This window comes from Anolis carolinensis, chromosome 2 (genome assembly GCF_035594765.1).
Source record: "Anolis carolinensis isolate JA03-04 chromosome 2, rAnoCar3.1.pri, whole genome shotgun sequence".
In the NCBI taxonomy this organism is placed as follows: domain Eukaryota; kingdom Metazoa; phylum Chordata; class Lepidosauria; order Squamata; family Dactyloidae; genus Anolis; species Anolis carolinensis.
Genome location: NC_085842.1, coordinates 32,867,132 through 32,886,653, shown reverse-complemented (window position 1 = coordinate 32,886,653; position 19,522 = coordinate 32,867,132). Strand labels below are relative to the sequence as shown.

The following is a 19,522-nucleotide window of genomic DNA, read 5'->3' as shown; positions in this document are numbered from 1 at the left end:
TTTTTCTGCCAATACTGACCTGGAGGACATAAAATCAATTTCCAGTGATCTGTTCCAGGGCAACGTGAGCACCAGTGGTATGGAAACAGATAAAACCAAATACTCTCTCACAAAAGAAGAAAGCAAAGGACAAAAAACTAGGAAACAGTGAAAGGTAAAATTCCAAATTCCATATGTAGCTCAGGAGTCATGCGTACATGCATCTAGACCCGGTGCCAATTCATAAAGTTGACTTTAAAAAGTAATATGAGAAGGAAACAGCAGAGCTGGGGGAATGTAATTTTATTATTCGATTCTAACAAATCATTTTTGTGCCGATTAATTTCCTTTGAGCAGGAGGTATAGCACGGGAAGGGTGACAGCAAACACCGTACAAGTGAAGGCTGTGCTATAGAAGGAGTTCTGCTTCATTTGTGCTCCTAGCCTCCTTTCTGTGTTACAGAGTTCGAAAACCACATCTTCGGCTGCAAAAGCCGGTCTGGTCTCCTCTCTTGTAGGGCTATACAGTTCTTTCCCTACAGGAGTGGGTTGAGGTGCACTCTTTACATTCTGTACCTCGGTGGTGATTTGACCAACGCTTTTTTCCAGGTTACTAAGTTGCTGTTGCAAGCTCCCAAAGAATGAGCTTATTTGTTTAGAGTAGCTCAGCTGCTCCTTGATGGAAACTAAGAGAGGGTCTATTTTTAGTGGTGTGCTGATGCTGCTTTTGGCCGAGGAAGCACCTTCCGTTTCCTGTGATGTCACACTCAGGACTTGTAGAACATTTCTCAGGTTGGCAATTAGGTCACTCAGGTCCCTTTGCTGGGAATTATAGCTGGAGGCCTGTTCTCGGATGGCTTCCTGGAGGCTTATGGGTCCCTTTTGGGCTTCAAAAACCAGTGCTTTCAGCTCTTGCAACCGAACGCGGTTGACATAAGTGGAGCCCAGCACCCCAATAACGGCACCCAGCACGGAGCCAATAATGGACCAGTTCTTGGTTTTCTCTGCTCTGGCTCGCTCTTTCTCGTGGCTTTCCCGCACAGCCGCAGAGAAGAGAGAGAAGGCTTCCCGCTCTGACTCTTCAGCAGTGACGTAGCTGCTTCGGTACCTCTTCTCTTCCTACAAAAAACACAACAGGACATGTTAAAACAACAGCATATTAAAAGCCAAAAGAGAGTTCACAGGTGCACAAAGACACCGACAGAGTATTGCTACCTCAGTGAAAGATAATGCAAGGGTTGCCAAAGTTGTGACATGCCCTGTTCCTCACATTTTAAGCAAGGCTGCAGAGTTGGGAAGGCAAACCTTGTTGGAGATGGCAGTCTTCTCAAGCCTCCTCTATCTAATGTTTTGTCTTTTTATAATGTGTAGTTTATTTCCTGAAGTGTATGCTTTCTTTGGCTTGCAGTTTTCTTAGCTCTATGTACTTGAGGCACTGGGACGGGCTGCAAATCATATGACTGGTTTAGAATGCTTTTTAAAAGGATGACAGTTGGAATGACAGCTGAGGCTTGAGTCTGTTTGAGTACAGAAGTCAGTGTTAGAACCCAGAAGTCAGTTGAGGCTTCAATATAGTTTTGAAGAGACTGTTAAAGATTATAATTAAAGATACAAACTGAAATGTTTTAAAGCTTAACCTGACAAGAAATGTACCTGTAAATTTAAATACATGTAGTTGTGAGTAAAACAAACATACTATTTTAAAGAAGTCTACTTGAATATTTGTCTGCTGAAAGCATCACATAGAAACAAGACATTTATATGCCCAGTGATCTTCCATTACCCAATAAATTAAAAGAACACTCCTGAAACACTGCTACCCAATAGATTATGATCCTAACAGGCCATAATCCCCAATAGGTTGTGATCCTAACAGGTCATAATCCAATAGTCCAATAAACCTTAGGCTCCAACTTCTCTATTTGTCTACTCTCTGACTTGCTTCAGAAATGGCAAAATGTATATGAATCATTAATAGCAAATGTACTATAATAAAATTATAGCATTGGTAGCATAACAACACCTTGTGATTTATTAGACTGCTTTGACTAATCAAATGTAAAATATATTTGATTAAGTCCAAAATGATATACCCGTTTTTACTCAAACCTAATGCGCCATTGACTCTAATGCACACTTCAATTTTTAAAACCCTGAAACTAAAAAAAGGATTTTCTGCCTAATGTAATGTGCAGCAGCAAAAGGTGTCCTCTTTGTCATTTGGCCAAAAAATGTGCATTACTGTTGCTGCTTGCTTAGAATTCCTTCTTTAAAAACAAAAGTGTTAGAACACCAAAGCTTCCAGCAATGGAAAGGAACACCATGGGGTGCATCGATGTTGTAGAATGAATCCACTTTGATTGTCTTGATTCAATGCTATGGAATCCTGAGGGCTATAGTTTGACAAGATCTTGAGCCTTCTCTGCTGAAGAATGTTGGTGCCTCACTGAACTACAAATCCCAGGGTTGCATAGCATTGAACATGGCCATTTAAGTAAATACAAGGTACCTGAAATTGGAGCTCCAGGTGCAGCTCCCCTTTTTGCTTTGACTCAGCACTAAATTACCGCATGATGCAAATCTAATGTTTACCCCAATGTTGGCAAAGTCATTTAGCCAAAAAAGATGTGAATTAGCTTTGAGTAAATATGGTATTTTTCATATATAGCGAGACCCCAGTATCTACCGGGAATATGTTTTTGACTGAAGTTTAGTTATATGATACCACAGATGCAACTAAATGCCATTACATTACCTCACTTCTGGTCCAAGCACAATACAGAGCATCTTCTCTAGGATTTTTCTAGGTCTTAGTGGTTTTCAAGAGGAGGGGAAATGGGTGAGGTGGGGAGCTGCCAGGGACAAAGCCTTTTTGGGCTTGGCATGCTGCCCTTAAGTCACCTTTCATTTAAATAGCAGGAAAAGACAACCTTTTTTGATATGCCTGGTATTTCAGCGTGATGGTACGTTGCTTCAGTATATGTTTCTACCTGTTCAGTTGATTTTCTTATCTTCTCACTGCTGTATTTGCCCATAGTTGTCTCATGTAGTTACTGTTTTCAAAATGTTTTGTTACTTCTTGGGGTTTTTTTAATAGAAAGGCAGCACACAAATCTCTGAAGATCTAAACAAAACATCTCTATTTTAGAAGAATGTGGAGTGGATTAGGAATAGGGATTCTGGTTCCTTGGAGAACTGGCACTCTTTTCTTAGTCAGTGGGATGGAACAAAGCCTTCTGAAAACACAAGACAATAAATGCTGAAAGTTCTACAGCTGAAGCTGTTTAATGGGTTACAGATTCCGTTGTTTATTTTGGAGAGTTTGATCATTATTTGTCCAATCGGGTCCCTGTCTTCAGATGGCTATGAATGTTGGGAAAAGTTGGAGAATTAAAGCGACTCTTCCCCAAGACAATAGTAATAGTGGGTTCAAAAAGGAAAACGTAAAAGACATAGAGCTTAAAGGACATGCCCTCCAATCTATGTATGTCTACTCAGTATTGGAAAATAACTATACCCAGTCTCTGGGCACATATACTTTTGTCAAATGTGAATCTCCATGAATATGTGGAGACCACCTTTTGAAAACCACTAGTCAAGGAAAGCATGACCTTGTTAGAAGTCAACTCTTTGAATAAGTGATATTCATAAGCATTTATGTAATGCCACACAGGTAACTCGGTTATTAGATTGAAGAACCATGTCTTTAAACTGCCCAGGATAAAGACATGCCACTACAAAAAAAAATTTGGTTAGCAGAGGATAGTTGTTTCTTTGAAGTTGAAATTGCAGTTGTAATTGTCCAAAACATATACTCCCTTGAAACCTCTTAGTTTAAAATATGCATTCAGAGACAAAAAACAAAGTTTTCTTTGAAAAATAACATATCCCACTTACTCACAAACATCTTGTATTAATTCACCATACAGGCACATTTCTTATTTAAGTTCAGTTATAGATAGGATGTAACTTCTCTGTGTTGAATATATAGGGCATCGTTCTTAATCAATAGGCGATAGTCTTTAAGTATAATTGTATTCACTGAAGTCCATAGGCATACATGCATCCATTGAAGCCTCTAGACAGCAACATGCATCCACCTCCAATGAAGTCTGATGCAAAAGTGAATACAAAATGGAGTCCTGAGTCTGAACATGCTCAGTACAATCACATGTCTATAGTCCCTCCTACACCAAAGAGATACAGTCAAACTGGCAAATCAATATACACATAGAATACAGATTAGCAAACATACACATTAACAAACAAATAGTGTAGGCTTGGGAGGTTGCTATTTCCAACACTCAGTACCAGTAGCTTCTTCAAATATTTTGAAGAGGTTACTTTTTGGATGACAATTTCCAGAATTCCCCAGCCTACATAGAAGCTGTATTCCAAAAAGTAACATTGTCCATCTTTGCTCAGATGTAAATTCTCATTGAACTCAGCCAAGCAAGGGAATGTAGCCTTGTAGATCTAACCTGCTTTGTAGCATGGATAAGTAAAGAAAAAGTTATTAAACTAGCAAAGGGAAAAGGCAGAAGAGGGGCTTAATATTTGTATTCAGGGATTCTTTGTGAAAGAACGTTTGAAAGGATAAGGTTTTGTTTGCCACCTCAAATGTTTGAATTACAATCACCCTACCACCAGCATAGCCCAAAAACCTGAAATCCTATTTCTTGGCCACAATACAGAAAGAGACATAATCCAGGATCCAGTATGTACATCAATATTAATCATGTAATGCATACCAGGCCCTTTTGAGACCAATACTGTGTTTAGCCCATTTGCTTTCTGAAATGAAAATAGCTTTCATTCACCAGCTCTCTGCAGTTTATGAAATGATCTGTTCTTATGTACACTCCCTTTTGGAACAGACGTGGAAGGCCTGTGCAAACACATCTGTGCTGCTGGGGAGGAACTCCATCTGCCTGCCAACGAGAAACATCAGCTACTAGACTATCAGGATCACAGCTTCTCCTTCTTTTCTCATGGCCATTTCTCTCCCGAGGGAGTACAGCATAGCTTCTTTTTTTAACCCAACATGAAGCACATGGGGGCGAGGCAAAGAGAAACAAATATGAGATCTGGCCAAGAAAGTGAACAGTAGAGAGAAAACAAAGATAGTGACAGAAAAGACCTGCTCCCTTCAGACGTTAACCTGCCATCCACAAGGGCATTATTTATTATTCACATTTGAGGGTCTAACTTTTGCAGAGTTGCTTATTCACATACAGTAGAGTCTCACTTATCCAAGGTAAACGGGCCGGCAGAACCTTGGATAAGCGAATATCTTGGATAATAAGGAGGGATTAAGGAAAAGCCTATTAAACATCAAATTAGGTTATGATTTTACAAATTAAGCACCAAAACATCATGTTGTACAACAAATTTGACAGAAAAAGCAGTTCAATACGCAGTAATGTTATGTTGTAGTTACTGTATTTACGAATTTAGCACCAAAATATCATGATATATTGAAAACATTGACTACAAAAATGCCTTGGATAATCCAGAACCTTGGATAAGTGAGACTCTACTGTACTTTATTAATGTGGTTTCTTTAGGTCCTTCAGGATAACTCCATGAGCAACTCCTAGAAATGTTTACTTGGGATGTCAATTCAAGTGTTCGAAAGGTGACAGTATTAAACAGGGGTTTACATTGCTAACAATAAGAAGAAGAAAAAAGGAGGGAAGTCTACTTATGAAAGAAAAGGGACAGAGAAATCCTCCAAAAGGACATTTGAAAAGCACTATCTTTTGTGGGCTCTACATCACTGCTCCACAACTCTCCTATTTCTGACTTAGGATGGTAAGAGTTATCTGGCCATGTCTCTGTGAAATTATTCCTGGGAAAAGACATCCATCTGTTTACCTCAAAAATACTTTAAAATGATAACATTATTTATATTCTGCTCTATCTTTCTGGAGGGACTCATAGTGGATTACAGTACACATATAAGGCAAATATTCATACAGTGAACAACAACATACAATAGACAGACAACTAGCAGTTTAACCCGCTATGCTACCATGGCTCATTCTTCAAACAATGCAAACTCTGGAATCGACTTTAAATTATGGTAATCCCATAAATGAGAGGCCTCACATCTTCCAAACTCAGAGCCAGGGCTTCCTTGATTGAGTCTATCCACCTGGAATGTGATCTTCATCTTTTCCTGCTGTCCTTCACTTACCCAGCATTTTCTAGTGAGTGATCTCTTCTCACGCTATGGCCAAAGTACAACATTCCCTGCTTAGTCAACTTGGCTTCTAGGGAGAGTCCAGGCTTAAGTTGCCCTAGGACCCATTTATTTACCCCTTTAGCAATCCATGATATCTGCAGAAATCTTCCCCAGGACTATATTTCAAATGTGTGGATTTTCTATCAACTAAAGCAGTGGTTCTCAACCTGTGGGTCCCCTGTTATTTTGGCCTACAACTCCCAGAAATCCCAGCCAGTTTACCAGCTGTCAAGATTTCTGGGAGTTGAATGCCAAAACATCTGGGGACCCACAGGTTGAGAACCACCAAAATAGAGAATCTATACCATCACTCAGTCTCTTTTGGAGGGAGAGATTAGATTTCCCAACAATTACAATGGTAAGTGTGCATTTATAGTGAAAAACTGTTATGTAACTCAACTTGTAGAGCAAGTCCTGGCTAGTCATCAACTATGATGCAAAGAGCAGCTCATCCTGGAATTATGTGTGCATAAAAGAAGAAAGAGAACAGCATTGCATTCTTCCACTCCGCCACGGGGCATAAATGGATGAAAAGATTTTGTTCTAGCTTTCCCCCTCCTCTTGTTCCCGCATCTACAAAATTAAACAAACATTCTTTGGGAATAAAAGGAATGTCAAGCCCACTAAAAAGTCCTTTAAAAAGAGAAAAAGTTATCTTCTGGAGGAATGGCGGATTGGCAGAAGGCAAGGCATGGGAACCAGAAAATAACAAAAATAATCATAATTTAAGAAGCACATTGCTAAAAATATTAGGATAAAAATAACAATGTCTTAATATACATCATGTGTAAGAAACCAGCCAGGGAGGCAGTGGAACCATCAGATGACAAAATCTTTGCTAAAAACAAAACAAAAGAAAACAAAAGAAAAAAAACGGGAAGATTGCTAGGAAGATTTGTGATTTTTTGGATCATACTATGGGGAACACACTTCTCCTTTGCCAGGCTACCAGGATGTTCCTGGGCAAAATTCATAATGTTGACTTTTTAAAATTAATTTTTTATTTTCAATATTATTGTGAATAGCGTTACACAAAATTACACAGTATTCAAAACATTTTCCATTGGTAATGAATATTAACATCAGTTCCCCTCCCTGGGAACAGTTTATGAATTTTGCTGTACTTATTATGATTGTTTGATCATGAGGATAATCTTGTTTAGTTCCTTATATTTATCTTTCCCCTTCATTCTGGGAATTAAACCTTTCCATTTTGCTTCCCATTACTTTCTGATTTAGCCCTTCCTGTAATAACTTTTCCTTTTGTTAATGTAGTCTTGGAGGAGGAGGTAGTCCACTAAATATTTATACCATGTTTTTGTGTCCCATTTCTTTTGGAAGACTTATCTACCTGTATGAGCCTGTCTTGAACCACAGATGCTCAGGCGAGGCACATCTTTCAATCCCACTACACTACAAATCTCCATATTTTTCAGAAATATCAAATTATATAAAAACTTCTGTTGGCCCTACTGTATTATCAGTGCTTTCCGTACAAAGTCACTGTTTCCCTAGTCACTGCTGTGCAGTTTTGAAAGTATTGTGCTAATTTATCTGTGGCTGCAGTGAAAGCAAGAAATGACTGCCTCGCATATGATTTGTGTGAAAGAAGGGGAGCATGCAGCAATTGGTTTTTTGTGGTCTGAGAGTGTGTCTGGTGCTGATATCTATCAAAGACTTTGTGATAAAATCTGGACAAACCACAGAGGAGTGCTATCCAAGGGCACTGTGTTGTTGCATGACAATGTGTGTCTGTATGTGCTGCCTATACTGTCAATACTCTCTAGAAACGATGTTTTAAAACATTAAAGCATCTTTCCTGTAGTCCTGATCTTCCCCTATCAGATTATCACTGATTTGGGCCCCTGAAAGAAGCTTTGCGAGAATGAAGACTCATGTCCAATTAAGAGGTAAACCAGTGCATTTGTGGCTTGCAACTCAACATAAAACTTATTTTAGTAAAGGACTACAAAAACTTGTTGACAAATGAATATAATGTATTGAAAAGAGAGAGACTGTGCCAAAAATGATGTGCTTGTCTTTTTTGAAAGTTGATGAAAATAAAGCCAGAGTGCGGATAATTTTTGACTGACTCTTGGACTTGCTGTAGAAATGCTAAACCAATAATAAAACAATGTAACATGATTTTTGCTCCTGGGTTATAAATGTCATTTCCTAACTTGTTTCTATTATAAAAACATGGAAAAAGTTTAATAAACTGCAAAAACTTTGTTTTTGAGGTACATCCTGAAGCACGTTTTGCTATTGTTTTTCAGTGAATATCTCATTTTGGAAGCCACAAAAATGAAGTTTCTGGAGTATAACAATTACTGTACGTTCAAAGGAAGAACTACACAATTAAACAGGAAACAATATTATCAAATCAGGTAAAGAAAACTTTTCAAATATTTTTTTACAGTTTAATAGCAAACCCTTGTGAAATGAACTACTTCCAGTGGAAACATACCAGCGAACATGCTGAGGGACTGAGGAAATGGTTAAAAAGAACAATTCTTTAAACTTTTTAGTTCTTCTAGCATGATTCTATCATCAACTTCCAGGAGAAGGATACCACAGAATCGTGTTGGAGGGTCTAGAAAAGCCAAGATTTGAGAGAAAACCTCCTTAGCATTTCTAGTTCCTCCAACATGGTGGATCTAAAAAATGCACAGAGGACACATTTTTGGATGCAGGTAAGTGAAACAGCTGGTCCTGTGGATACGGGGGATCACACTGAACCTGTACTTGCAGGACTGGTGGGAAAATGGGAGAAGTCCTTCTTTGTGGCTTTTCAACTTTCTCCTGTAAGGAAGTTTGAACTGAGCCGTTACTTTGGCAGGCAAAGACTTATTTATTCCAACCAGCTTTCAAATTTGAAAGTTTATAAGTAAAAGACTTTTAGAACATACTGCACTGTTTTATGTTCTCCTGGTTTTTAAACTATTTAATAGGCTTTTAATCATTTTAAGTGCATCTTTTCAATTTTGATCTTTTTAATAGTTCAGTTTAATACTGACTTTTTATATGTTTTTAACTATTTTACTTTGAAAGCCACCTTGAGCTCAATTTTTGGAGGAAAGATAGGGTACAAATAAAATAGAGGAAGATAATAATATTTGCTTCAGTTTTTGCTTTATGTCAAAGGATATATCTGTCAGAACTGGATCTTTAAATAATTTTAAGTTACATGAATTACTTAATTTAACTGAAGTAATAATATGCAAAGTACTGAGCCACAAAGGCAGGTTAAAAATGAACAGGCCCCTAGATCTGAATACTAGATAACTTGGAGTTATGAGATTGCCAATCACCACATAAAAATCTGTGCCTGTAATTTTCCCCAAACTAGACTGGAAGATAAATCAACATAATCCCATTGTTAAAAAAGATCCAGATTGTTATAGGCTCATTAACTTAACATCTGTGTCAGATAAAATAGTGCCAAAAAGCATTAAAGGTAGAATTATTACTTCTTTTCTGAAGCTCAGAAATAATTGCCACAGCGTCTGGTGATGGTCCACATGTCAGATGGCTTGAAATAATTTAAGTCAAGAATATCTTATCTAGAAATTCAAAATTTGAAACACTATGAAACCCAAATCTTTGTGCTACAGGGAAAGGGGGCTAGTCACAAGTCCAGCACCCATTGATTTTTCCCCCTCAGGAATCCTTGTGGAGGTAAATGGGGAGAACTCTGCTTAAACAAGGTCCCTGTGAAAACAGACATTGTAGACCGGGGGAGTCAAACTCATTTTCATCGAAAGTCACATCAGCCTTATGGTTGAATCCATGGACAGAGAATTTGTGGATACAGAGGGCCAATTATAATTATGTTCACATAATGGTCAGTGCTCTGTAGTTTTTACCCAATATGGGTCCCCAAATGTTATTGAATGAAAACTTCCATCACATCTGATAATCCACCATGCAGACTGAGGATAATAGGGATTGCAACCCAACAGCACTTGTGGCTCTGGGGTTGAAGAAAGTTTAAAGGATGTTCTAAAATCAGAAATCCTAGCCACAAGCCTTGTATCTAAAATCAAATCCCACTATCTTTACTGAACAGAACAAACTGCAGCCTTCCAGATCTTACTGAATCACAACTCCCATTAGTTTTTTGTCATGATGTCTAATGATGAGGAATAAAGGAGCTGTAGTTCAGCATCTGGAGGGCCACATAAAATGACACAACAGGCCAAATTTGACCCGTGGTCCTTGAGTTGAACACACCTATATGTTTATATGCTCACCTTCCAACTGGAGAAACACCTGGGGCCCTTTCACACAGTAGACCTATGCTTCTACTCTGAGTCATGGTTCCATCCTGTGGCATCCTGAGATTTCCAGTTCAGGGATTCTTATTCAGAGAATTCTACTACCTTGCTGTTGTTGCTGCTGCTGTGTACCTTCAAGCTGCCATTTCTGACCTATGGCCACCTTAAGGTGACCCATGCAGTTTTCTTGGCAAGATTTGTCCAGAGGGGCTTTGTCTGAGAGAATGCAACTTGCCCAAGATCACCCTGTTGATATCCATGGGTGAATACAGATTCAAACCCTTGTTCTCCAGTACCAAACCACTACATTATGCTGACTCTTTTATCAAACTATATTCTCCAGGGTGTGGTAACAGAAATGGACAAGAAGTTATCACAACTCTATTCTTCAACCTCTGGAAATAACCCCTGCAGTTGATGCCAGCAAAATTCTGGTTGAATGGCATTACAGAGCTCCCTTTGTTCTGCCCAACCAAAGTAGGCAGAAGCCTCACCTTATCAACTCTACTGTATCTACATTCAGCCAAATATGATTGGAGAGCACTCAATGTGCAAAGGACTATAAGACTATTAGGTGTATGGGGACATTCATGGCATAGGGCTTATATGCTTGCTGTGGTCCTTACCACCCTTTTAACTGCAAATGTAAGACCCCAAATTTCTAAGCAGGACTTCAATCCACCCATCTATCTATATGAGCAACTGCTAAGAGAAGGTTATAAGAGGTGATTTAGTCATGAGCAACCTTGATAATCATTAACTGAAAGGCCAACTGTATTCAAAACAAACAGTGGTTGAATTATAAATAAAAATATTTCCACTACAGCAATTTTCACAAGTTGACAATTAAAAAACACTGTTATTAGAGATCATTTCTGCTATGATGCTGGCCACCAAATTCCATTACCAGGTGTTCTTGGAAATTGGATAAATGCTTTTATACATTAACAGTAAGACCTCTGTATCCACAGGGGATATGTTTCCAGATGAACTATGGTTATGTAAAACCGTGGATACAACTGACCACCATTGAATTACTTGGTCCCAGTACAGCACAGAGTTGAAATGAAGAAGCTGGAAATTCCTAGAGATGTGTCATCTCCAGAATTTTGCTGCATTCTCCAGCACAACTTTATGGTCACTTCCATAGAATCACCTGGAAGATTGAGACAATTCCCCCATTCCCCAGGCATGGGTAAAAGAAATAACGGTTATAGAGGTCTTAGTGTATTTATAATTTACAAATATTTATAAAACACAAATATCTCGTAAGATTTGAAAACAATCTCACGTCTTCGCAGCAAATGCATTCACCTGATCACCATCTTTTGGTGTGAAATAAGGAGTTCTAAGGAATCTAATCTTATTGGAATTCTAAAAAATAGAGTATTGATTCATTAGATATGGCTCTTTATCCTTTGATGTCCCAATCAGAAATCGTGGCCGCTTCTAACATGAACAGTCTGGGATCATGAGCCTCCGTTCCAGAAACACTCTCAAATTTAAAGTTGTATTGTTGCTAACAAGAAGCATACCAATTTTGTGATCACACACAAAAACAGCACTACAGTGATGCAAAACTCCATAGTTTTCAAATGTAACTATGAGAATCCCATGTGCAAATAATCAGTTTCTGCAATGCTTCATAGACAGATTACTGATGGGACGGGGTGAAAATCATGTTATAGGATCTGTTCAAAATCGTTCCCAAACTGTATTTCCTAATGTAATGGGGTCCCAAGTAATCAAAAGTAAAAAAATAAAACAAAAACCATAGAATTGTAGAATTGGAAGAGACCCCAAGGGCCATCCCATCCAACTCCATTCTGCCATGCAGGAACATAGAATCAAAGCACTCCCAACAGATGCTCATCCAGCCTCTGATTAAATACACCCAGAGAAGGTAGTTTTGCAACTTAAAACTTTCTGTTTCATTCAATGCGCACAAATTTTTAATTTATCATAAGGTGCTTTGAGGCAGTTCCGGAAGGCGGAATAACAAGAATCACTGATACAAGACATTCAATTCAAAAAGGGATTAGTCCTGTTTTCCACTTGCCTGCAGTAACCTGTGCTCCAAAGTTGCCAGTTCCAGATACTGAGAATCGTCACGTGAAACTCTGTCTAAACGGTCTCGGATTTCCTTCAGTTTGAGCTGCTGGGCCTCCCAGGTTTCACGAGCTTCTCGTACGATCCCACGGGCCACCATAAACCTTTTTTCACCCTGAGATGAAAACAGTTTATAAGTTACATATCTGACAGTATATTCTGCTGCACTTAGAGCACTTGTATTAACAACGGCTATTACCCATTCTAAGCTTAAAATAGAGATATTGGAGAGGGCAGAGTAGTTTTTATAATGCACATGTTTACATTTTTCTCAGGTCTTCCCACCTTGAAAAGGCCAGGGTGGCAAATACATTATTAAGAAAAATAAAAACAGCACTTAAGACCTTTCTAAACCTTCCCAAGAGCAGCATTGGTTGAAATTATAATCAGAAGATCTGAACAAGAAGAAACACTTCCATCAGAATCAGGAAACTTAACTAAAACCTCCAATAAACACTTTACAACAAGGATGTCAAATTCCTTTTCATCAAGGGTCACATCAGCCTTAGTGTCGCCTTCAAAGCACCATTGAAACTATGGACAGAGAATCCGTGGATACAGAGAGACAACTACAATATTTTCACATAGTGGTCAGTACCCTTCAGTCTTTCACCCAATTTGGGTCCCCAGATGTTATTGAGGGACAACTCCTACCACTTTTGATTATCCATCATGCGGACTGGAGATAAAGGGAATGGTAACACAACAGTTCTTGTTGCTCTGAGGTTGGGCAAAGGTTAAAGGACATTTTAAAGCCAGAAATCCTATACACAAGCCTTGTATTTATTTATTTATTTATTTATTTATTTATTTATTTATTTCCATTATTTCTATCCTGCCCTTCTCACCCAAAGGGACTCAGGGCAGCTTACAAAACTGGCAGAATTCAATGCCAATACACAACAATACATATAGAGAATGATTTCAAAATTTAAATTCAAACCCCACTCTCCTGACTAAATAAAACAAACTGCAGCCTTCCAGATGTTACTATATCCCAAATCCCATCAGCTCTAGTTATGTCATCTAATGATGAGGAATACAGGAGTTGCAGTCCAGCACCTGAAGGGACACATAAAATGACATGGACCGCCAGATCAGACTGGGGGGTTTAAGTGGGACAAATCTACTTTATAACATAAGAGGCGGCCATTGAAGAGACAGAAAAGCTGACTTTTCTTGGTTGGTTGGACTACAACTCCCATCAGCTCCAGCCAACAAACCCATGAATTGCTGTCCAGCAATATATGAAGGGTTATACTTTATTTCTATCCTGCCGTATCTCCCCCCAGGGAACTCAGGGCAGATTCTAGCAAACACAGACACAAGGCAAACATTCAATGCCCAGAAACAACAAATACAGATTAAGGTAAAGGTTTCCCCTTTCGGCTCTAAGGAGTGGTGCTTATCCTCATTTCCAAGCCGAATACTGTGGTATACTGTGGTCGCAGTTCCATTCTAGGTCCCCTAATGGGTCCAGAAACAATTGTGTAGCCTGCCACCTCATGGCTGTTTTAGACATTTAACTGAAGTGCAACAAATATTTCAGATGTACTTCATGAAAAAGGAAAATCAGCTTGCCTTATTCAGCAAGCCTTGCAAAAATCCCAACTTTGCTTGATGGTTCTCTATTCGGTTTCAGAAAGACTTCCCTTCAAATTTTGACTCTAAAAAACTAAGTTGAATCATGAACAATATTCAATTAACATAAAAATATGACAATCATCTGCCATTAGAATTTCAAGAGAATTTCAAAAGAAGCCACAGAGCATATTCTACCACTTGAAGCTGCAAACCAAGTAATGGCAGCATGGCATGGACGTTTTTTGTTTTTTTTAAACCTTTGGTATACTTGCATTGTTAACATTTATTAAAGATGAAAGATAGTTTTCATACTAATGAGATGGGTGTTGTTTATTTTTACACAAATAATTAAATCTTAGCTGGGTAATTGATATTGCAGCATCTTCAACGTTGTCCATTTATTTATTGACACAAAATAAATAAATGGACAACGTTGAAGATGCTGCAATATCAATTACCCAGCTAAGATTTAATTATTTGTTTAAAAATACCCATCTCATTAGTATGAAAACTATCTTTCATCTTTAATAAATGTTAACAATGTATGTATACCAAAGGTTTTTAAAACATAAACGTGTGATTTTTATCAGATTTGCATACTTATTTTATGTACCTACTATATACGTGGCAATGCCCCAGTGCTGGAAGGCCACTGGCCCCTACTTTCAGCCCTTCTTTCTTTTCACCCTCCCTATATCTTTTCTCCTTTCCTTTCTCTTCCTTCTTTCCCTCTTCTTCCTATCTTCCTTCCTTCCTTCCCTCCCTCTTTTATCTTCTTTTTCTCTTTCTTCCTTTTTTCCCCTTTCCCTCCCCTTTCACCCTTCTCCAGCTCCGAGAGGGCCTACCTTACAAAGTCACCATGGCAACATGGCTGTTTTTGTTGCTCTTTCTCTTCCCTTCCTACACATGTCCTTCATTTCCAAGTGACATTACAGAGGGCCACTTCACCTAGCAACAGCCAATCCTTAACTCTCAATAGCCAATCCAGTGATATCACTGAGGGCCACTTCAGCTTTGTGGTACAGACAGACATACTTTGACTTTTATATTTTTTTATAGATAGATAGATATAGATATATACCTGGGGTTGCATAACAATTTTTCAAGCAAAAAGGGACTGCAAAGTGGAAATGTTTAAAAAGCCCTGCTCTGGGGAAACTCTAAGCCAAAGCAAATGAAGCAGTTTTCTCCTTGGTCCCAACCAGACATACAGATAATTCCCAAGTTATGAATAAGATTAGTTCTGTAGGTTTGTTCTTAAGTTGAACTTTCTATAAGAAGGACCAGGTGCATTTTTTCAGTGTAACTTCAGCCAAAAATATCAATATTTTAAACTTTTGACAGCATAGGGAAGGGTTAACACTCCTGTGGTGTTTCTTTTGCTCTCTGTGCCCCTGTTCAGAAGATTTCTATAACTATAAGTGTGTTATAGTTATGAATTTAGTTTTAGGATTAGGCGGAGTTGTTTATTTTGTCTTTGTCTAATGTATTATGGCATTGAATGTTTGCCATTTTTGTTGGAAGCCACCCCGAGTCCCTTCAGGGAGATAGGGTGGAATATACAGTTTATTATTATTATTTTATTGTATGACACAGCAAACAAGATAGATGTGCTGGATTTCGTATCACAAAATCACAAGTCGAACACTTCCCAAGTGTCTAGGACTGTGTGATGTATTTTCGGATGATGCGCGCAGATCCCAGTAGGGTGGCCTTTTGCAGTTGGCAGATCATGATTTTGTCAATGTCTATTGTCTATTATTATCATTATTATTATTTTGACTCACTTTCTGTTCCTGTGGTAATTGAATTTTGAAAACTCTGGCTTGCTGTGGAAACAAGGATTGGTAATGAAGCTTCAGTGGAGACACCTTTTCCCCATGGTAACTCTTTCAGGTGTGGATTTCCCTTCCGAAGGGTAGATTTCTCTCACTTCCTGTTGTCTCACCTCCGTTCATAACTATGTGTCATTTGTAAGTTAAATGTTTGTAACTCGAGCACTGCCTGTATTTCAGAGGCCTTGCCAGGTTAAAGAGAATCTACACTAATGCTCTTAATATAAGAGGCGGCATATTTTTTAGGTATATTTTATCAACACCTTCCTTACCTCAGTCACATTTGCTTGGGCCTCCCGGACTTCATTGAGTCCAACAAATTCTTCGTATTTGTCCCACCAGCTTCTGCTGACTGCAGAGATTCTCTGAAGCGAGCTTCTTCCCAAAACCTTCCCGGCTTCCGACAAGCGGTGAAGAAAACTGGTGGCCACTTCCATGGCGGGGTTGCTGTCAGGCCTCTTGGAGGCTGGAGAACAGTATGTCCTCACTGTGAACGGGTGCACTGTGTGTCCCCTCAGGACCACCAAATTGTGACGCTGCATGTTGTGGACCACAGACTGGAAAGAAAAGCATATGCTGCTTCATAGAGCTTAGAAGTAGCTGTCAGACATTGTGAAAGAAACCTGCAAGGACACAAGGGCAATAATTAGTGTGTTTAAGTGGCCACTAACCCAGGCATGGGCAAACTTGGGCCCTCCAGGTGTTTTGGAGTTCAACTCCCATAATTCCAACAGTCAGTAGGCTGTTAGGAATTGTGGGAGTTGAGGCCCAAAACACCTGGAGGACCCAAGTTTGCACATACTTGATCTAATGTTAAAATCAATTTCAATTTGTCATTTTTCGGGTCCAAATAAGTGCTTGAGATTGCACACACCCACATGATGTTTTGAATGGACTGGAGAGGAGGAAAAAATATCTACAGGATTTGAAAAGGCAAGACTTTTTAGAGATCATAACCTTTTGGAAAACCAGATTCTCCATAGCCATTTGGAAGCGTGACCCTTTTTGAAAATCAATTGGCATCCACACTATTTATAATAATCATGACTTTTTGTAAAGTATGACCTTTCTGAGAAGAGTTAAAAACTTGCTTGGGTCAATCTTCTCCTTCATGGTAAATAATATCCACTAGTATTCCTGCAAGGCAATTTAGGTTTTTCAGTTACAGTATTAGACTGATATTCCTGCTTTTCTCTTTGAACTGTTGGGAGCAAAGATATGTCAATGCATAAAATATATAGATCTTCAGAAGTGTTGTTTCAGTTTCCAAAAAGAAAACATCTACTCTCCCATAAAATATATTGCTTTTTAATCATGCTCTCCAGAGACCAAAAATAGGTAGTCTTTGTTAAAAGTTAACACAGTTGATTTACTTACAAAACTTCGTGTATTCAGCTTACATTGCTTATTGGTTCAACGTTTAAACTGTCTGTTTTTTAATTATTCTGTTTCAGTCTCTTCTCTGTTGCATACACACTAACACTCTCTTCTGATGCTTACTGTACTCAACTAACGTCTAACGCAGGGGTCCTCAAACTTTTAAAGCAGAGGGCCAGTCCACAATCCTTCAGACTGTTGAGGGGCCGAATTATCATTTGAAGAAAAAAAAAACGAACCAATTTTTATGCACACTGCACATGTCTTATTTTTTGTAGTGCAAAACAGCAACAACAATGAAAGAACAATACAATATTTTCAGGATTTCAATTGAAAGTGTGGGCCTGCTTCTAGCCAATGAGATAGTCAAGTTAATTAGGATTGTTGTTGTGTGCCTTCAAATCATTTCAGACTTTGGCCGATCCTAAGTCTAAAATTATTTATTTACTGCATTTATTTACTACATTTATATCCCACCCTTCTCACCCCGAAGGGGACTCAGAGCAGCTGTATGTACATACAATATATTATATTATTAGCATAGCACAATATTAGCATTATATATTACTATATTGAACTATACCACTATACTGTAATATTATATGTAATATATATAACATATAATTAATTAATTAATATAATAACATATTATTATCAATATTATATGTATATACAATATATTATATTATTAAAACTGATATAAAAATATTATATTATAAAACTGAGGGCAGGGGCCAGGTAAATGACCTTGGAGGGCCGCATCCGGCCCCCGGGCCTTAGTTTGGGGACCTCTGGTCTAACGCATCCTGTCTACTATACTATACTTAACTGTAGGAGCTCCTGGTGGTGCAGTGGATTAAACCACCAAGCTGCTGAACTTGCTGACCAAAAGGTTGACGGTTTGAATCCAGAGAGCGGGGTGAGCTCCCACTGTTAGCCTCAGCTCCTGCCAACCTAGCAGTTTGAAAACATGTAAATGTGAGTAGATCGATAGGTACCGCTCTGAGGGGAAGGTAACGGTGTTCCATGCAATCATGTCGGCCACATGACCTTGGAGGCGTCTATGCTCAACGCCAGCTCTTCGGCTTAGAAATGGAGATGAGCACTAGTCCCCAGAGTCGGACACGACTAGACTTAATGTCAGGGGAAAACCTTTACTTTACTGATTTCATACTAAACTGAATTCAACTGTACTGACCACATACTGACTTCTAAAATGGGAGTCTCGGTCTGAATAGTCCCAGATCTGGTTACATGGTTTGTAGTCCCTCCCACAATCTCTAACAACATAGATTCAAGGAGAAAACTGCATACAAATCTATATATAAAATATAGTAAGCAATCTCAATTATTTATATAACAAATAACTAGTATAGGAGGCTTGATAAAGGTTTTAACTTCCAATAAGGAAAATACGTAATGCTCAAATAATAATTGGACTGAGCCTTGGGGTGCAGCTACACTGTAGATTTAATTCGCGTTGACACCCCTGCCATGGTTGAATGCTATGGGAGGCTCCTCATGATTCTATAGCCTTGAGCCATGGCAGTTCAATTGGTGTCAAAGTGAATTAATTCAGTAATCTAGATGTACCTTTTAGAGTAAGGAATGTTGCTACTCTGCTCCTTCCATTGCTCTCCTTCTCCCAACTTGCCTTCCCTCCCTTCCACCAAAAACCAGAATCAAACCTTTGCATTCACTGTCCTCCAGCGCACTTATTGAACTCTCACTTCTGGTCTGGGTCACGTGTTTTCCAAAGCTAGGGCGGAAGTCGTCACCAAGTCCGGGCGGAAGTGCCGTATGGATTCCTAACAGAAGCCACTCGCAGTTATAGAGATAGGAAAATATAGAGTAATGCATGGAAAACACTACTGTGGCTATTGTCCCCGCATTTCCTTCCGTGAAAAACTCATCAGTTCAGGTTCTCCTCTCAGGCTTTTGGAGTTCAACTCCCAGAAGCCTTAGCTGCTTGAGCCTATGATCAGAAATGCTGAAGCTGAGAAACCTGTAACAGAGCTCAGCAATCGAGGAAAGGAAGCGCTTACAGCGCATGCGCAATTTCTCCCAACGCTACCATCCTCTGAAGCATAGCTCAGCAATAGAGGAAAGGAAGC

At 38.9% G+C, this 19,522-nt stretch overlaps 1 protein-coding gene across 3 annotated transcripts; it reads right to left on the bottom strand.

Moving 5' to 3' along the window:
• Nucleotides 1-267: 267 nt before the first annotated feature.
• Nucleotides 268-19,399, bottom strand: ccdc51 (coiled-coil domain containing 51). 3 transcript variants are annotated; one of them, XM_062969625.1, is made up of 5 exons: nucleotides 19,097-19,399; nucleotides 18,238-18,362; nucleotides 16,304-16,654; nucleotides 12,559-12,727; nucleotides 268-1,094 (listed from the first exon to the last, which is right to left on the bottom strand). In XM_062969625.1, exons 3-5 carry the CDS (start codon nucleotides 16,571-16,573, stop codon nucleotides 319-321), a joined length of 1,215 nt encoding a protein of 404 aa, XP_062825695.1. In that variant the 5' UTR covers nucleotides 16,574-16,654; nucleotides 18,238-18,362; nucleotides 19,097-19,399; the 3' UTR covers nucleotides 268-318. The 3 variants fall into 3 exon arrangements, with proteins under 3 accessions (XP_062825695.1, XP_062825696.1, XP_062825694.1); XM_062969626.1 differs by lacking the exon at nucleotides 18,238-18,362 and having other exon boundaries at nucleotides 19,002-19,399; XM_062969624.1 differs by lacking the exon at nucleotides 18,238-18,362.
• Between the last annotated feature and the right edge of the window lie 123 nt (nucleotides 19,400-19,522).

What these genes read in the sequence shown, in the direction of transcription:
- ccdc51 (XM_062969626.1), bottom strand. Translation starts at nt 16,573, where the DNA reads ATGCAGCGTCACAATTTGGTGGTCCTGAGGGGACACACAGTGCACCCG. An exon ending in CCCAAGCAAATGTGACTGAG is followed by an intron (nt 12,728 to 16,303) that starts GTAAGGAAGGTG and finishes TTTTCATCTCAG; the next exon opens with GGTGAAAAAAGGTTTATGGT. An exon ending in GCACAGGTTACTGCAGGCAA is followed by an intron (nt 1,095 to 12,558) that starts GTGGAAAACAGG and finishes TTTTGTAGGAAG; the next exon opens with AGAAGAGGTACCGAAGCAGC.